Genomic DNA, 19,661 nt, shown 5'->3' with positions numbered 1-19,661 from the left:
AAAAAATTAAGAAAGGGCTATTTTTAAATGTAGGAGGAGGATCATTGGAAAGTTAGTAGAAGGCGTTTTCGATTGGAAACCGAAATTGTAATGCGCTTTTTTGAGAGCCAATAGCGATTCGATTAAAATGAAATTTTTACAAAAAATGTATTTTTTGTATTCATGTACTCGAAGTAAGGTCAAAAGGGGTCATTTAAATAATGACCCTGAAGACGAGGATCGGAAAAAATCATTTAAGAAGTATTAAATCAAAATTACGATGATTGTGAATATGTATTCCATGATAATGTGTACTTTTTATCCAAATGGAGCAGAAATATATATACATATACACATACACACACACACATCTCCTTCTGTCTTTGTTTATATGGGTTTTTTTATGGTGTATGTTTATTTCTGTGTTTGTGCTGTTGCGTTGATGATTTCTTAATTCATTATATATATAAATATATATATGTATGTATATATTTTGAAAGAAACGATGTCACTGAAACTAACGATGAATCATTAGAAACGATAAAGTGACATGTGTTTTAAGCCGCTCCTGCAGAACAGTATCAATCTTTTAGCTGTACATAATCATATAAATTTTTATGATTTTAGTCGATCTCTATGTAATGAAAAACTGCATGCTGAAAATGTGGCTAAAATAGTTCTCGGTTCTGTTGGGAATTTTTTGGCGTCTCTTGGTTTTCCTGGACCTACGGTTAAAGTGGTCAAGAAAGATCTGTCAATGGAAACACCAGCTGATGTTATGGTAAACCTTTATAATTACAATGGTAGATCTAATCAGATGCATGTACATTTTAGAGATTACAGAGATTAAAGGGGCTGTTCCCTCCTCAACGCCCCGTTGAGAAGGGAGCAGCCCCTTTCATATACGGAGTAATTTCTGTTCATTTTAAGTTTTAACGTCGCTCCTTACTTTCAGCTAAAAAACATGTTTTTTTTATTTAATTTCTGGAAGTTTTGAATTAATGCATGTTTTGATTTTGGCTCTCCGTACATGAATAACTAAAACGAAATTTGCATATTAATTTATTTTTTTTGGCTAAATGTCTTTCTCATAGTTTTAATCCGACAGTTTTGAGAAAAAAAGGAGCGGAGGAGTAGACCTAGTTACCCTCCAATTTTTTGGTTACTTAAAAAGGAAACTAGAACTTTAAATTTCACGAACGTTTTTATTAGTAATTATACGTAACTTACGAATTAACTTACGTAACGAACCTCTAAATTCGTATGTTTATACTACCTATACGTTCCTCGCTCTTTACACTAAAGCTTAAATTTTGTCCCAATTCCTTAAGAATGACCCCTGAATCACAAAGGCCGTAGATTAAATATTTGAAATTAGTAAATTACTTTAGCGTAAAGAGCTAGGTATTAGGAGGTGGTGAACCCCTTATATGCGTAATAATTTCTGTTCGTTTTAAGTTTCAATGCTGGTCCTTACTTTCAGCTGAAGAAACCATTTTTTTTCATTGCTCTATGCCAAAGAATCCTGCGCCCCCTTCATGGAAATTCTCGTCCCCCAGAACAAATTCCTCCATGGAAAGCTCCCCCTCCCGCATAACCCCCTCCCCTCAACCCCTCCCTTTAACCAAAAAATCCCCCTGAAAGTGTCTGTACACTTCCCAATGACCATTACTATGTGTAAACACTGGCCAAAGTTTGTAACTTGCAGCCCCTCCCACTTGGACTGTGGGGGAGTAAGTCGTCCCCAAAGACATATTTTTTTGAATTTTGACTATGCTGAATAAAATGGCCATCTCAGAATTGGGATCTGTGACTTTGGGAAAACAATTAGTGTGGGAGGGGGCTTAGGTGCCCCCCAATTATTTTGGTCACTTGAAAGGGGCACTAGAACTTTTAATTTCCGTTAAAATGAGCCCTGTCGCGACATTCTAGGACCACTGGGTCGAAATGATCACCCCTAGGGAAAAACCAAAACAAAAAACAAACAAATAAACACGCATCCGTGATCTGTCTTGTGGCAAAAAATACAAAATTCCACATTTTTATAGATAGGAACTTCTACTGTTGGGTTTTCTGATACGCTGGATCTGATGATGTGATTTTCCTTAAGATTCTATGACTTTTAAGGAGTATTTCCCGCTATTTTCTAAAATAAGGCAATTTTTCTCAGGCTCGTAACTTTTGATGGGTATAACTGATCTTGATGAAACTTATATATTTAAAATCAGTATTAAAATGCGATTCTTTTGATGCAACTATGGATATCAAAATTATGTTTTTTAGAGTTTTGGTTACTATTGAGCCGGGTCGCTCCTTACTACAGTTTGTTACCACGAACTGTTTGAAAAATCAGCATGAATAATAGATATCCTTGTTGCATAAATTTTAAATCAAAACTTTTGTTTTTTAGTTTCGATTTCTATTGACAGCGGTCGCTCTTTACATAGGGGAGCAATGCACCCCTTGGATCAAAAAGCTGTAAAATATTAAACATAAATAGAAAAGTGATATAGATTGCCATATAAATCCAACCAAGTACCATCCCAGCTAATTCTTACTCTTCTTGTACCATTGGCATTTTAAAACTCCTGGTAGCACCTGCCCATAGGAAGTAAAAGTTCCGTCATATTCTTGTCTAATCCATGGTATATATTTTCAGGTCGGAAGAAGTCTTCAATCCCATCCAACATTGCCCTATGTTATCATTGGGAGTACCAGAAAGCTTCTATTCTGGAAAATACCGATCGAAGCCTAAATTGCTCTTTTCTTTGACATGATGCCGAGGACTTAAAAGAACTGAGTGTTTTCTATATGTATAGACAGTCCCCCTCTTTATTTAGCATTTAACATTTATTTATAAATAATTTACTGTGAAAAGATCTCGCCTTAAAAAATAATTTTTCAAAAGATCACTTTTTTTCTCAAATTATAGGTCAATTATGTAAAGAATGGGTTTGCCTATTTTTTTTTTTTTTTTATGGGGCCAAGATATTAATCTCCATCCCCTTCGAAAGCTATTCTGTGTTAAATATGGCCCTGAGATTTCTAACCCTTGTGTTTTTAACCCTAGCTCCTGTGTCTCTGAATCTAAATTTGGTGTGTTACTACTTCTTTGTGTCTGATGACATGAAATGACAGGATTTTTGGTGTAAGCTGCATCTATCTTAATTGAATCAAACTTTAGTATACAAGGCTGCCATGCAAATACATTTTGATTCATTTATTCTACTACACAGTATATGTTCTAAAAGGGCTAAGTTGAGGTACACTTTTTCAAGATTAAGCACCATATTTATACATGCTTACTATACTAAAATAAATCTCGTCTCAATTTCACGATTTAGAAGGAAAATAATACAGATAATCGCCTATTGAATTCAGTCCAGTGTTTCGAGAAAATGACTCGAGATTACCATCCAAGGTAATTTTTAATCTTCTTGTACCTGTTTGTAAATTCAGAAATGTTAACAACTCGTTTATTTCTTTTAAGTTTTTTACTCAAGTACAATACTTGGGATATAATCCCTTATATAGATCAGTTTATGCCTTTGAAATTTTGTACATGGTTTCAAAATATCAAATGAGACTGGTTTTCTTGCAAACAGGAAAATTATTTTATCAGCGCTCGAAATTGTACAGGCACTATCACCTATCTCAGCGACGGAATTAAAATTGGTTAGTTCTGACAATAATAATAATTGGGTGACCTAGTATAATTAGTAAATTACCACGGTCGGCGCGTGTACATGGCTTTATGTTGGAAGGGAAGGGGCATAACTTAGAAAAATTTTCCAAAAATATGTAAAAAATGGAAAATATTCAGAAAATGTGTACAAAATCCAAGACTGTGGAAAGCTGGCATGTGTTTTTAGCGCCCCCTCTTTTTTGCACGTGTGCCTGTGCCGAGATCATGTATTAAAAAATCTAATCTGGATACCATTGAATATCGTCGTACCATCGTGGCTTCATAATCGTTAATCTAGGTCCTGGAAACATTATTGAACAAGGTAATTTCTTGAAGGATTGTTGCAAAAAGAACCTCCCCCTGCCCCTCCGAAGCTATCTCAATGATTTAAGACTAAAAGCGCACTTTTTTTGTTATTTAGACCCCCTGCGGAGAGGCCTTTAATACCCAAAACGTGGCATATTCCCTGCGAAACATTAGCTTTGAGGAGTGCAGTATAAAGTTGCAATGTCAAACTAAAAGTAGTGGTTATTAATATGTCTTGAACAGAATAAGTCAACAACTAAAATGTCTTCAGAGACGTCACCAGTCGATATGGAGCTGTTAACCATCTGCGCTGTGTCTAACTGAAGATTTTTTGGCAAGGAGTGATTTCAATTTTGATGGCCGACTAATGCAAGTAAGTGACGTTAAAGAAGATTTTTCATCACTTAGTTTTTCAAAATATATCCAGAGTTAAGTTATAAAGCATTTTAGAGTACTAAAGGTCAAAAATGAATTTCTTTGCATCAAACATTTATTCTTATGCAAGAAAATAAGTGAACTCTCAGTGGGAGAAGAGAATTTGATACCTTTTGGTGACAAATTTACGCCATTGGGGAATTTTCAGCTAAGTGATAGGTATCATCTCAAAAGGCTGTTCTTATGATCGATAAGAAAATCTATATTTGTGCCTCAAGAGTCCCCAAAAAGGTCATGCCAAAACCAATTGCAAACCATAACAATGAATTTACTACAGTGAATGGAAAAATGAATTCGAAAACGTGGCAGAGTAACTTGCCAGAATTATATCGAAACCCAACAATATACTCTTGATATGAGTATACTTCCTTTTTGATGTATTGAAAATTACATATTACAGAACAAATAATATTTTAATGCTATAAACATTGCTAGAGTAAATATATTTATTGACAGTATTTTGCTAAAAAAAAGAGAAGCTATACTTTTTTTTCCAAAGCTATTTATATCACGTTTTGTTGCTGGCAATTTTCAGTTGTCTACAGATGCTGGGACAAGCCTACCTTTAGTCATACAAAATGGAAGGTCTGTAATGTAGGCTTCAGAAAGTCCTCATTTTTTCTGTCAAATTAACCTTTTCCGTAGGCTGGATTTTTGAATGTAGTTTCTGGATCTTTGTAAATCGGATTATCATCCCTAGCCCATTGCTCCTTGAGCCTTTGATCTTCAAATCTTGCATACTCGCGCTTGTCATGAATATATGTCAATATTCTCCACAGCAGAATTAAACCCAAACCAATAAGCAACGTTAGCGCTGTTACTCCCCCGGCAATGGCAGCAATATCGGCAGGTTTAGGGCAATCCTTTTTTTCTTCTCCGAACATAATCATTTTAAATGTTTTTACAACATCCGTTGTTAAATAAATAAATCTATAAGTACAGCCATTGTCGTCCTGGAATCGGCAAATGCGTTCATCTTCGTTCAAATAAGTATCATCTGTTGAGTTTATCCACGCTACTGTAACGTTATCAACTTGATCGCAATTGCCACCTATGAATGGGGATTCCCCAAAAGCGGTACAATGCACGCTTATTCTGTACTTTTCACATTCCTGGTCATTGCAGGTTGGACAGGTTTCACAAAACTCACCAGTGTATCTTCCTTCGTCTGTTATTTTACAGGAACATTTATTACAAAAACAGTCCCCTGAGTTGGAACAAATATCGGTTGCACCGGCTCGTATACATTTGTCTGTGGCTGTTGAACATTCGCAAGCTTCGCCAGACCAGCCGGGCTTACATTTGCATGTTCCGCATTCACATTGGCCATGATCTGAAATAGCAAAAGACATCAAGCAATGGCTATCGTAGTAGAGGAATAAAAAATTTACATTCAACTCTTAAATGGTTATTATTATTTACTTTTTATGTAGGGCATTAGAAAACAACAATGTGGGGTGTAAAGAATAATGAAATAAAGAAAAACAAAACGGCTGCACTCAGTGCATAAAAAAAACACGCTAAAAATTTCAGGAAGGATAATGAGGATCGCATTCAGAAATAAAATCTTAAGTGGTCATACACAGAGCTTCACTGAGACCCATTATTTGAGATAGTATAACAACACGGTCTAGATTATCAATTTTAGTACTGTTTTGGCACCAAGGTATTAAATTGCTGTTTCTGCACCAAAACTAAGCAAAAAATTAGTTCTTGGAAAATAGCAAGAAGTGTAAAATATGCCTTAAATAATTATGTTGCTTCATTTGAAACTTAATTAAAAAAGGAATCTCCGATCCTTAAAGCGGGCTACCCTATGTTCATTATATTTATTTTTGACTGCCCGTGTCGCGTTTTTCTCTTACAAAATTTAACTTGGACTTCACAGAATAAATTATTGAATTGGATCTCAACATTATTGAAACGCAAGACTTCAATCAGCTCATTATTATTGTTACTTTTTAACTTCTGAATTCTTTTACGGATTTGAAATACCCAAAAACACCTTTTATATCCCTTAAATGACAGATTATCCTCTAATGCATCTATTCTTAAAGTGGTCGATATTGACCCCTTAGAGTTGAAGTCGGTTTCTAAGGGGGTCAATTTAAGCGAAAACAGACTTTTGTGGTTGATGGGCTCTAAAATCGAAGGTCGATGGGCTATTAATTGACGTAATTTTTGTCTGAAATTTAAAAAATACTGTACAAGTAGTGTCATCTCTACCAACTTCTTATAAGAATTATTAATAATTTAGTATGAAGTATAATTGTTGTGTTTAAAAAAAACTCAAGTCGAGTGGCGTAGAAAAAATTAGCTAGATAATGAGTTCGAACGTACAACTCTTCCACGGACATTTGCTTGTTCGATATATTAAAGATGAGGATATATGCCAAAATCAACTTTTATCTACATATTTAGAGAATGATACCAGAGAAGAATCGATTTTTTAGGCCGTGAGAGGTTTTTTCCCTTACCGACAAAGCTATTCCTTTGAAGATAATTGGTTCTATTGTGACTAATGGCACACAATCTATTTTTGTCTCTTTGTTTATAGCTCACTTAAACTGTCAATTGCCTAAGGTACAGGTTCTGATCGTTCCCTGAATGATTCTCTGACAGCATTCGCAGAATGGAGCAGCAAAAAAGCAGAAGTCTAGATCGCACCGATCAATGCAATATATTATAAATCCTGTCTACGAGATTCGAAACAGTTCTTTGAATTCTCGGTTATTTGTTCAGCCATATGGAAAAAACAACTAAGTTCGTAATCGGTCACTTCTGCACGCTGAAGTTTGCTGGCTATCAAGAGGTTTGCTGGCTATCAAAGTTGCTGGCTATGAAGTTTGCTGGCTATCAAAATCTTGCTAAGCAAGAGTGCTTAGCAAGATTTTCAGTTATTTTTGAATCTATGTTGGAGTTTTATGAGATAAGATCTGAGTTTTGAAGGAAATCTGTACAGTTATAGAGCAAATATTTCTCACTTAACAGATATATTTGGAACGTTTTGCAAAGTCAGCTTTGGATCAACTGATCAGAAGTATGTCGTCTGTCTTTGCCAAGTAAGACAGGTCAGTACTATGAAGGGGAAGGGAGGGTGAAATACGGTCTAGAGTCTTGGAGATTAAATGTTTAAAAATGAGGGGATTCGTAAAGCTTCCTTGCCTTACACCTCTTCTGATTTTGGCAGGATCTGTCGTTCCACCATTGGGAGGAAACGCTCGCACTAACTGCGCTGACCAATAGAGCAATAACTGCTTGCATATGGTTGACACTGCAAGTAATTACCTATTGCAAATACTTAGTTTAGTATTTATATGTAATTTCGTATTAATAAATATTAGTTACGTTTGATATTTACTGATTTGTATGTTTGTTTATTTTGTTAAATTCTGATGAGAAAATAATGTCCGGTTTGTTCACTTGACGAACTGCTAAATTTTTAAAATGGCAAAGGATTCTTAAAGTAATTTGGCTGTGTTTGTCTAAGATATCAGTTCATTTTGGAAAAGAGTCTCATGCCCGAAATAGTTTTAAATTTCCTGCTAATACAGTTTAAAAACAGAAAGAGAAGTACTATGCAAAATCAAGAAACTGAATTAGTAATGTATACAGAGTTTATCTCAGGGAGGGGAAAAATTCGTGGAAATGAAAAAAAAACTGGCAAATTATGAGAAATATATATATAGGAATGTCTAATAGAAATTGCAAAAGTCCTAATGTTTCGCAGGAAGTCCTCCCCCCCTTACTGCTTATAAGCCTGTTAAGAAACTTTTTGAAGTGTGTTCGTGTGGCATACGCAGACTAGATACCAACTGCCACGGAAAGACAATGCTGAAAAAAAACGTTATAAAAGCTGTTTATTTTCGAGTATTGTGGCATCTTGCGTGAAATATGTTGCAATAAAACAAACCAAAAATTAGGAAAACCTTTTCAGAGAACATTTATCGAACTGCAAAAGTGGTATTATCAATAATGAATATAGTCTTTTTTAATGTTGACAATTGACATACGATGAATCATATTGGAAGAATTTTAAAGCATCAGAAACGAAATCACGTAATTTTTCAAGATTCTTAAAATGATTTCACTGCTTAACTCAGTTTTTGGTATAAAAAAGTTACACATTTTAAAATTTAAGCAAGATTCAGAGCTCTGTAACTGGATTGGCTAATCAAATATATATGGTGCAAGAAACTTTGATCTTATCTTTTACATTTAGTGCACAGTATATTATTAATTTAAACAGGATAAGCTATCATCTATTTGTTATTTAGTGTGTCTTAGAACATTTACTTTTCTTTATTTATTTACGAGTTTTTTTTGTAATTTTTTCTTTCCTTAGATCTATCTATCCTCAATCTATCAATGAAATTAGAGTAATGTCTTTATTCAGTTTTGTGGTAATATCTTGTTTTTTACACGGGGACAACCTTGACAAACTATGAAAAATAAGTTGGATTTTTTAGAAAATGCAAGATATTGTGCGGCAAACTCCAAAACTATCAAAGTTCTGGTGACTGTGAATCTGAACGTTTCTTCTCTTTCGTACTTGTCCGATTAACTATTAATAATTATTTTTATTGATATTTTTATTAATGATATTCTACCTTTTGCATGTAAAAAAGCTATGCTATAATAAATCTTTTCATTTTCTTTATTTTTAGTTTTGCTATTTTACCAAGTCAGAATTATGTATGTTTGGTTTAGGTTTAGGAAAAAAAAAACATGATAAATAAAGTAAATAACGGAAAAAAAACAATGTCAAAAATACAGTTCTTAAAAGGGAACACCGTTCCTTTTGGAGGTTTGGGTGGTTAGGAATTAGAATTTTCTGATAATCTCTCTCAGGGTTTAAAAGCGTATGTATGAGCTGGGAAACAGGTTCGTATGCAGGGATTCACATCAAGGAACGGGAAAGACGAAAAAATAGACAAATTAGAATACAAAAAGCTAATCACGGGGTAAAAAATATATTCAGAGATCTTTTTCGGATTCGGTTCTAGCTGTCTATAATATTCCAAAGGGGGGGGGGGGTGAGAGTAGCAGTGAAATAAACATCAGATGATGTTTACAGCTATTAGCAATGGCAGCACAAGTAAACTGATTTTTTACTCCAGATATATAGAATTAAAGCATAAACCATCTGGATTTTCTCTATTATTTGTCCTCTATGAACACTAATAGGAAATAGATCGTATTTGAAGATCTTAGGATTGGTTGAAATCACTCCCTCCCTCTAGGCTAGTGTCTGGTATTTCTGTTTTTACCCCTTCCCCCATTCTTGGAAAATCTCCTCAATTCCCTTGTACTGACCCCATACCTGGTATGCACTTAGGATACTTTAGGCTTTCGAAGCTTTTCTCATAAAATTGTGGTAGATTGCCAAAGGACCCTGTAGAACTGCCTAATTCTTTTTTTTCTTGTTTTTCCTGTCATGGAATTTTATTTATATACATTTTCGATAAAAGGAACGTTTAATTATCTTTGAAATGAGTGGAACGTATATCCTTGTTCCCAAAATCAAGGGATGTTTCAAGCACTTCTCCCAAAAACAGACTTATTGTGCTGATAAGAGTTCTGTAGGTATTTGTGATCCCCAGAGCTTATTCGAAGGGATTTAATCTCTTCATTAAGGCAGGGGGGGGGGGAAATGCAGAAAACTAATTCATTACCTATAGTTTAGAAACCCGAGGATTGGTCAAAATGTGCTATTGGATTTACCTATGTACTTTCATTTGTTCCTTTTTTTCATTCATAGAAAAAAAATTTTAACAAAAAGGACTTAAAGCCTATTTTACTTGTAAAACTTAAAAAATCATAGGAAGGACCGTGTTGGAAAATAGTTTCTGAAAGTCTATTTATTCCTTTTTAGCCCATTTTCCTTTTTATGAGATTTAAATCTCTCAAATATTTAAGCCCGGTAACGAGAGAACACGAGTATTGGCTCTGAATATGAATCTCATAAATAAATATTATGAAAATGCAAAGTTAAGATTCCATCAAATAATTGAAGCAGAGCCTCTAAAAAAAGAATGTAAGAATGTGCTTAATTAATTTTTCCTCTAAGAGGCTCGGCTATTACCTTCCCCTGAACAAAGTTCATCATTTCTCCTCGTGCAGCTTTCGTTGTCACACTCGCAATAGTTTCCACTGTATCGACTTTTGCAATCACATTTTCCACATTTACATTCTCCACGACCCCCGCATTCAATTTGGTCTCCTTCTTGCTTGCATTCATCACCTTTGTCTGATATGTCAGCTATGTCACATTCACATGTGTTTCCAGAATACAGTGGTGCACATTCGCAGATTCCACAAGAAAGGTTCCCTCTTCCAAGACATGTAGGCGAATTTATTTCTGGATAACTCGCACAGGGACATTCGCACATGCTGATAACCTCAATAGACACCTCTTCCTGCAATCCAACTGGAGATATTTTAAATACGTCTCTGGTGTCACCACTTAAACATTTGGTTAATGCAATTTGAACTCTAAATTCCAGTTCTTCGCCTTTTTTCACATTATCACAACCACGCCTTTCTTTGAAATCACTTTCTTGTCCACATTTTACGAAGTATTTTAAAGAAATATGACTGGGAGTATCTTCATCCTGTAGTATAATTGTCCCTGACATTTTCTGATATTCTTTCTTTACAACTTCGACTATATTACTAGAGTCATCTGTGAGTTGTGCAGAACTAGCTCCGTTTATTTCTGCTGCTAATCTTTTGTAAACATCAACCTTTTCCCGCGTTGCCGCAAATATTATATTTGCACGGTTCTTAGAAGCAATGTAGGCTAGTTGTCCAACTGACGGGTAATCATGCTTGTTTACCCAGTCATAATTATATTCTTCAGTTCCTGGGATTTTTGATAAGTGACATTTGCCGTCATTTGGGATGATTATACCTCCCAATTTGCCATCCCCTGCCGCGTGATAATCAGCGTCTGTGCATAATATTATGAGTTTTCTTGATTCCTTGCGCCATCCTATCTCGTTACAAACAATTGCCTGAAAGAGAAAAGTAATATTTATCCTAAAAATCTTGTAGTAATTTTGTTTTCAATTATTGTCATTAAGAGGAGCTGGTAAAAAAGAGTCTGTAAAGCTCGACTTATCAGCTTACTCAAAATGCCTGAACTCCCTCCCTGAAGTTTTCTGACGGCACTCATGTAATAAACAGTTCGTGGGAACAAGCTACAAGTAAGCAGTGTACCATTGCTAAGTGTATCCCAAGCCCTAAAAAAGCAGTTTTTATAACAGTTTATACACCAAAAGAATCTGTTCTTTATGACGACTCCAAAAACAATTCATCAAATTTAAAGTTACCCATTAAAAGCTCGGAGCCTGAGTAAAATTACCTGATTTTGGAAAAAGAGGAAAATAACCATAAAGAAGTAAGTGATGCTAATGGAAATTACACCATCAAATTCAGTACATTCGGAATTGTGCATTTTTATTCGAGAGAGAGCATCACGATTGGATATTTTTTTTTTCATTGGCTATTTTATCGAGCCAATGGTCCTAGAAAATCAGAAGAGGGCTCATTCAAAAGTAAATTAAAAGTTGTAGTGCACTTTGTAAGAAGTTAATTTAAAGAAATTCCCCAAAATAAGTTTTTCAGAGGAATTAAAGAGCTCCGTGAAACCGAAAATGAGCAGAAATAAAGTCAATTAATCTTGAAAACATAAAACTGTCACAAATCACCATCATTAGATAAATGAAACAAAAAACGAAAAGAAATTACAATAAATAACCGAGTCAAACTCAAAACGAGCAGAAATTAACATGAATAGGGCTAATAACATCCATGCCTTCTCAAGACCAGAAGATAATTTGCACTTTACTAAAAAAAAACTATTGATTGTGGATTGACAGTTTAATATACATATACTGATGTTTATTCCTTAAAATCTTAATAGTTTTTGATCTGTTAATGTTAAAAAAGTGAAAATACTTAAAATATATTTTGTTTTCAGTAAATTGCAAAATAATCTTCACTAACATGTCGATTTCCAGGCAAATGAACCCCATATACGGTTTATACGACCACCCACTCCACAAAATCTTATATGCCCCGCGGCTTATCTTACAACCCTTGCCCCTAGGCTCTGAGGGGTTGTGTCAACCCTGGAGGTACTTATATATGTTCTTTGGATTAATTTGAAGCAAAGGGCTATCTCACAATTTCGATCAGACTGGTTTGGGGAAAAGAGAGCGTCGGGGAAGGGGGGGGCGCTTAAATGCGCTCAAAATCCCTTATGATTCCTAAAAAGGAAATATAACTCTCAATTAAATGAGTGTGATGTCCCGTAGTCATGACTTATAGCCCTTGCACTAAGGCTCTGGGGGGGGTCGTCGACTCTGAAGGCCTTATTATATGATCTTTGGACCATTTATTGAACAAATTTAGCTATTACAAAATTTTAATGAATAGATTTAGGGAAAAGACGACACGGGGGAGGGGGTAGTTGCCCTCTGATCACTTTTGATTTTTAAAAAGAGCAATAGAACTTCTTATTTCCAATCAAATGAACTCGCTCTGAAATTTATACGACCATCCTTTCCATAAAAATCTTATATGTTAATAATGTGCAACTATTATAACTTATAGCATAGCCCTTGTCCTAAGGGATGTAGGGTGGGGGGGGGTTGTCATCCCCCAAGGCATATTTATCGGACCTTCCGACTATGCTGAACGAAAATCCTATCTCGAAATTTTGATTAGATGTGTTTGGTGAAATGATGTGGGTGGAGGGGTGGCTGGTACCCTTGAATCACTTTGACTCTTTAAAAGCGCACTAGAACTTTCAATTTCCAATCGAACGAACATCTTTAGAAGTTTATACGATAGTTCCTTCTATTTGAAGGGCCATAATCAGAAATTGATAATGATGGTATTTTATATATATATATATATATATATATATATATATATATATATATATATATATATATATATATATATATATATATATATATATGATTTTAAATGATACATTGTTTCCACATGGCTCTTTACTTAGGCAGCGCTATTGCGTTGCCGATGACCAAAATTTTGCTACAGCAAAGTTCTAATATTTTATGTCTCTCAATTGTCTTACCTTCTATGGCATCGACATTTTTTCGTAGACTTTAAAATAAATTAATATACAAATTTTGTTTTAATTATTCATGTGCGGAGAGCCAAAATCAAAACATGTATTAACTCAAAAACGTTCAGAAATTAAATAAAAATAAAACGAGGTTTTTTAACTGAAAGTAAGGAGCAACATTAAAACTTAAAACGAACAGAAATCTCTCCGTATATGAAAGGGGCTGTTCCATCCTCAACGCCCCACTATTTACGCTGCAGTTTTTCACTGTTTTAAGAAGTGGAGTTGACAGAAAGAGTCGGAAAGGAGGAAGACTGTTACAACTATGATCTTTCATTCGCGAGTTGGTTTCAGTTTCAAAGTTATCGTAGTTACTTCTTATTCTAGTTTAACGTTCCGCGTATTTAATTATTCGTTCTTAAGGAATTGGGGCAAGTATATTATTTAGCGTAAATAGAGGTGGGTTATTAAGAAGGCAGCCCCCTCACATAAGGAGCAGTTTCCGGTCGTATTATGTTTTAATGCCACTCCTTACTTTCGTTTGAATTTTTTATTTATTTATAACATAACATTACTGTTCTATCTAGTTTATTGGTTTCTGAATGCCCCATTGTGACAAAACACAGTTTTTGACTGAGGTTCGTATAATTTTGAATATAATTGGAATGAATATATTCCTTTCTCGCGAAATTCATTTCCTATTCTTAAATGGCTCTGTTTTTAATTCATTTGACAAAAAGAGACGGTTTTTTTTTGCTATGAGTTTACAAATGAAAATTCCTTTACTTTTACTGTTTTACATTTTTCAAAGCTTTCACATGATAAGAGATAAGATTTATTTCTAAAAAGTAACTTTCACAAGCCCAGATGAACCGAATTCAAATTTCAGAGTCAAACTTAAAAACAAACACGGCACTAAAACGAAAATTATAAGAACGGTAAAACGAGGACAGATTTATTAGTCAATAAATGTATTAGTCAATGTAAGAAAATTAGGGACAATAGTAGTATATTATTAATAAATCCGGACTTTACACCCATATACTGTCATAGGCATGCGATACTCCCGGACGTACCTCATTATTATAACCATATTAGCACTGAATTTTCATAACCGGTTTATATAGCAACCAGATCCAATCTTGGACCTTTACTAGTAACCAGAATGACTATACTGCAGAGGGTACAATTCTTTATGTTAATCCAGCCGACATATTATTTGCATATAGCCATGAGACCCTAGCAACCAACCGTAGCAACCAGATCCAATGTAAGGCTGAATTTTCAATGCAATGCAATGTCGTGTTTTGTATTTTTGGCAGAAGAAAGATCACGGATGCATGTTCATTTATTTTTTGTTTTCACCGGGGGTATCGAGTCGGAATAATGGTCCTAGAAGATTGAGAAAAAGCTCATTCAGAAGGAAATCAAAAGTTCTAGTGTCCCTTTTAAGTGATCAAAAAGATTGGAGCGTACCTGACCCCCTCCCACGCCTTTCTTCCCCCCAAAAAATATACAGATAGTATTTTTTATTGAGGGAAACTTTTCCCCCCAAACAAATACACATAAGTATTTGTTATTGGGAAATAAAGGCCTACGGAAATTTTTTTGGGGTAACTTTCTTCGGGGACGTGGGAGGATTTTCCGCACGGAGAGTTTTCCGATTTTTACGATGAAGTTCAACTTTTGTCCTAGGTGCTTAGCTGCTTAGATAGAGTGCACAACTGCTTAGACAGAAGGACAATTGGTAAGGGATGAAAAGTATTTTCCACAGTGCCTCAAGAATGAAGAGTTTATTTACTTGTACTTGCCTTAAACAATAACATTTTCAGTTCAAATATCTAAAAATGTAATTGATATATAAGACACTTGCATCTACCCATCTGCTACATTTTTAACTCAAATACTTTCAGTAATTCAATCTAAAACTTAGAGTGGGGGTCAACGAGGGAGAAGCCCCCCTCATATAAGGATTAATTTCTCTTCTTTCCAAGTTTTAATGTCGCACTTCCTTTTGAACAAATCTTGTTTTGTCATTGAATCTCATTAGCACTCCGATATAATGAAAACTTTATTTGCAAATTGCATAGTAAAGGAATATCATATGTCGGCCAAGATGTTTTTTTTTTTGAGTTTTCATTACTCAACCATTATTTTTATTCAAGATTTCATTCCCTTCCGTTTAAAAGGACAGAGAGTTGATGCCTAAGTAAAAATTTCGAAACGCTAATTATTTATTTTTGAAACCATGTGTTATGTTTGTTGAAGCAATATCTTGGATTGGCAAATCAGTGTATGATTCCCCAATTGATTTTTTATGCTTTTGAGAGGATTGGATGTAAAAAGAAGAAAATGCCAGTTTTGCATACAAAGAGTAGTGAAACTAAATAGATTATTTCAGATATGCTGATATTTGAAAAATAGATTTCCAAGAAGCAAGAGCAGTATTTAATTTTTAATCTTACAACGAAAAATTGAAAACTATTCTGGGTATATCTTGTTTTCTTTAAAGTGTAAAAACACTAACCCTTTCAGACAATGTTCAATTATCAAATTGTTCTCCCGGAAAGTTGGTGGTGAGTGGTGGGTGAGAACAGAGGGGTGGGGGTAGATTCCAGGACGTCAACTCATGAAAATATAAGGGGAGAGGCAGGATTTCTTCCGTTTTTTAATTATGGCAAAGAAAATAGAACAACATGGAAAAATGTACCCATTGCTGGGGTAAATATCTTGTTACAAGCTATTTTCAAAGTCTAGAGAGTTAGGATCCCCCCTCCAATTGTTGATGCTGGTTGCAGGGGCCAAAGACTTATGTTTTGCCTCTGCACAAAACAGTTGAAAACGAGGAAGGAAAAAAAAGTATAGCTTTTTTTTGTAAAGTATTACACAAATAGACAATTTGTGTTTTTTTTTTTTTAAACAAGGAATTGCCTGCCTGCAGTTCTGAAAAAAAAATGAAAAAGGTAGCAGGGATGGAGGACAATGTGCAGTCTGGACTAGGATTGTTTTGACGATGCATAAGAAGTTAGTCTATTTTTGCACTAAGTCAGTCTCTAGTTTGGTCTTGATACATTTTTGTCCGGAGTCAGGACTTGGCTTGTTTTTCTTCCGACTTCATTTTTAAGGAGTTTATTTGCCTTTCTTTAGAGCTTTATTTCACTGTAAATAGATTTTAAGGGTGAGTCACAGAGTAGTGTGGGAAGTGGATATTTGCCCCTTCCCAGGAAGATCTAAAAGGGCAACATTTTTTCTAATACCCAGAAAAAAAAAATTAAGGAAAAAACTTTGACAAATCCTTCCTCTCTCACCTATTAAATTGTATAGCCCCTTCCCTCTAAAATAGGACTTGTGAGTGGCCCTGTTTTCTATTTATGGAAATTCCTTGGTTAAGCATGACTAACATCCAATTTTTTTGGGCTTGGTTTCGTTTTTCAGATAGTGGTTCAGCTCAATCATGTGCACTGGGGCTTTGGGCATTTGCCCTCTCAGTTTTCTTTATTATTTCTTTTTATCGTTATAAGATTTTGATTGTGTATATTTTCCAAGTTTCCCATTTTCACTAGACCCAAGCCTCCCCCCACTCTAGAAATTAATTTATGGGCATATGTCTGTTCAGCCTTGAAAATCGTTCAGCTGTTAAATTTTGAAAACAAATGTACTACAACAGCCAATTTACATTTTTCAGTTTGTTCTGGGTGTCCTAAAGTGGACATTATTGGAACTGGTAAGTAGCATGGATTTTTATGATAGGTGATGTACTTTTTTTTAAAGAGCAGGTCTAAAGGGGGAAGGGTTTGAGCTGTCTTATCGTACTTCCCTTACTACTTACCTGGACCAATGCTTCTAGGCCTCCTTCTGGGCTATCAATATTCGTGCTAACACTCGTGGCCTTGACTTTTTCTTCAAAAGCTACAGCATCATCTGTTAATGTCAAATGGTGCTTAAATCCGTAGGTGAGGACCGTAATTCCCTTGTCTATATCCATTTGTGACAAAACTGGACGTGCAAAGGGTAATACTGTCTTATCAACAAAAGAACCAAAACCAAGTCGAAAATCTTTTGTTATATTTCTCATCTCTTCTGCTATAGCCCCGCCAAGTGTTGACAATTTGTCCTTGTCATCTTTCATACTGTATGATAAATCAAGAAGAACATATAGATCCACTGGAAAATCTTCTTGTACATATTTTATTGTCATGTTTAGGGGCTGGTCTCGCCTTAAAGAAGCTTTTATGTTCTTAGGGGATAAATATGTCCCAGTTTGAGCTATCTCTTTCACACTAGGGATTAGATTAACCACTTTGGCACATTCATTTTCAGAAAAAGCAGGCTTGCATCTAACTCGGGTTTTGTCACCAACTTGTTTATCGGCGCACCAAACACAACCTGGCTTCTGCAAGCATTCCCCGCAGTTTGTCACACCCCTTGAGCAAATATCGCCACTTATATCTTCCACCAAAGAACGGGATTTTGCAGTGTCTCCCCTATTTGGCCCATCTTGACCAAGTGATATCCCAAGCGCGAAAAATAAAAGTACTAATTTTGTCATATTAAACACTGGTTTAAAACTGACGTACTGAAGGTGATAATACTTATCTATTTACCTTTGTCGTTTCCGGAGATAATAAGGAAATGAGAATGATAAAGCTTGTGGGCACTTATCGTGCATTCTAAAAAAAAAAAAAAAAAAAACGCGAGTCACTTCACATGAAACTAAAGTATAATATTAGAACTTTAGAAACAGAGAAATTTCTGTACATGCGTGGGGGTTGGTATCCCCTCAATTTCTCCATCCATTTATACTAAGGTTTTGCTTTTGGTTTGGTTTTACATTTGCTGTTTTTTTTCTTTCATAGGCATGTATTTTGGGGGTGATACCTGACACGGGGATGCCATGGATATTCTGTGGTAGCCACAACACTGTGCTGGGTAGAGAATTTAAAGTGGCGAAACCCTATATAGGCCAGTGTATTCTCCTGATGAGCCCTTGTGTTGGGTGTTGCCTCTGAATTATTTGTCTATATTATTTTTTCTATTGTTTGGTAAATGACGACTTATACTTATTGACGACATGACTGCCTGTCCATGGATTATTCTTTATGGTTGATTGTGTATGGCTATGCTGTTTGACCTATGTGATTGTATGGATGAGTAGGGTTAAGGCCTCATTCAAGTGCTGGTCTATATTAATCACTAATTTAGGAAAACAGTCTTCCTTTTCTCCTTCTGTCTCCTTTTTTTTTTTTTTTTTTTTTTTTTTTTTTGTGTTTGTGCTGTTGCATTGGTGATTTCTCTTTTCATGATATTAAACGTTTTGAAAGGGTTCTCACTAAATTGGGTCTTTGTACCTTGCCCGGTGCTCTTTGAGATTTCAAATCTAGATAACTGTCTCCTAGCTTCATGACCCAAGGGTGTCAAAAGTCAGGGTAGCAGCCTGCACATTCCGGTACCCAATAAAATCTAGCAAATCGAATTTCAGTTCTGAGTAATCTTTGAACAATGAACAACAAAGTGAAAGTTGAAACGATTTTGGAATGAATTAAAATTTCCGTCAAATTTTTTTATAGATGTATAGGTAATTCATGGTTGAACAAAGCTTTCAATTTCAATTATCTATTTGGTTTTTAGCAGAGTGTAAATGGTACTTTGACCTTTTGAAGTTTGGAGGGCTGGCAATACCGAATATATTTATTGTAGATCCTATTAATTTGAAATTTGACTAACCGAGAATTGGTGAATCGTAGATCCTATTTTCGTTTGAGTTTTTTTTTTAACTTTTTCCACAGTAATGTTAGCTTGTTTTAAGTTTGATATCTCATTGAACCTAATTTACGCTCTCTTAAAGTTTTGCATTTGCTCTCCTTTCCTCTCCATTTTTCAGAAACTAAGTTTTGGGAAAACTGGGAAAATATTCATTATATTAACCAATAAAAAAAACTTTGGCAATTAAAAACAAACCAAAATTAATGTAAAAAAGAACTCCAACAAAGAATTTGTTTAAAAAAATTAAAGACAAGCTGAAATATTGTCTTATAATAATTCAAACTCAAAACGGTCAGAAAATACAATTAAAGAATAAATGAAACTCGGAACGGACAGAAATTAAAATCAATGTTCATATCTAAAATAAAAATAACAGATACTGATATAGATGAA

At 34.9% G+C, this 19,661-nt stretch overlaps 2 protein-coding genes across 2 annotated transcripts in view; one reads left to right on the top strand and one right to left on the bottom strand.

Annotated features, from left to right (window-relative positions):
• Positions 1–9,065, top strand: part of LOC136040647 (nucleoporin Nup37-like) — a 34,181-nt gene extending 25,116 nt beyond the window's left edge. Inside the window, exons 5-6 of the mRNA XM_065724934.1 lie at positions 607–760; positions 2,639–9,065. Coding sequence (XP_065581006.1) covers positions 607–760; positions 2,639–2,734 — 250 coding nt within the window. The 3' untranslated portion in view covers positions 2,735–9,065. The remainder of the gene's footprint in view (positions 1–606; positions 761–2,638) is intronic.
• Positions 4,838–18,081, bottom strand: LOC136040646 (integrin beta-PS-like). Its single transcript, XM_065724933.1, has 3 exons — positions 17,335–18,081; positions 10,491–11,421; positions 4,838–5,738 (listed from the first exon to the last, which is right to left on the bottom strand). Exons 1-3 carry the CDS (start codon positions 18,052–18,054, stop codon positions 5,035–5,037), a joined length of 2,355 nt encoding a protein of 784 aa, XP_065581005.1. The 5' UTR covers positions 18,055–18,081; the 3' UTR covers positions 4,838–5,034.
• Between the last annotated feature and the right edge of the window lie 1,580 nt (positions 18,082–19,661).

Source organism: Artemia franciscana, chromosome 21, assembly GCF_032884065.1.
Source record: "Artemia franciscana chromosome 21, ASM3288406v1, whole genome shotgun sequence".
Lineage (NCBI taxonomy): Eukaryota > Metazoa > Arthropoda > Branchiopoda > Anostraca > Artemiidae > Artemia > Artemia franciscana.
This window is presented reverse-complemented; position numbering and strand designations above follow the sequence as displayed.

Excerpts from the sequence above, each read along its gene's own strand:
- LOC136040646 (XM_065724933.1), bottom strand. The coding sequence starts at position 18,054 with ATGACAAAATTAGTACTTTTATTTTTCGCGCTTGGGATATCACTTGGT. Across the intron at positions 11,422-17,334 it reads GCCTAGAAGCATTGGTCCAG|GCAATTGTTTGTAACGAGAT; the intron begins GTAAGTAGTAAG and ends TTTCTCTTTCAG. Across the intron at positions 5,739-10,490 it reads TGAACTTTGTTCAGGGGAAG|ATCATGGCCAATGTGAATGC; the intron begins GTAATAGCCGAG and ends TTGCTATTTCAG.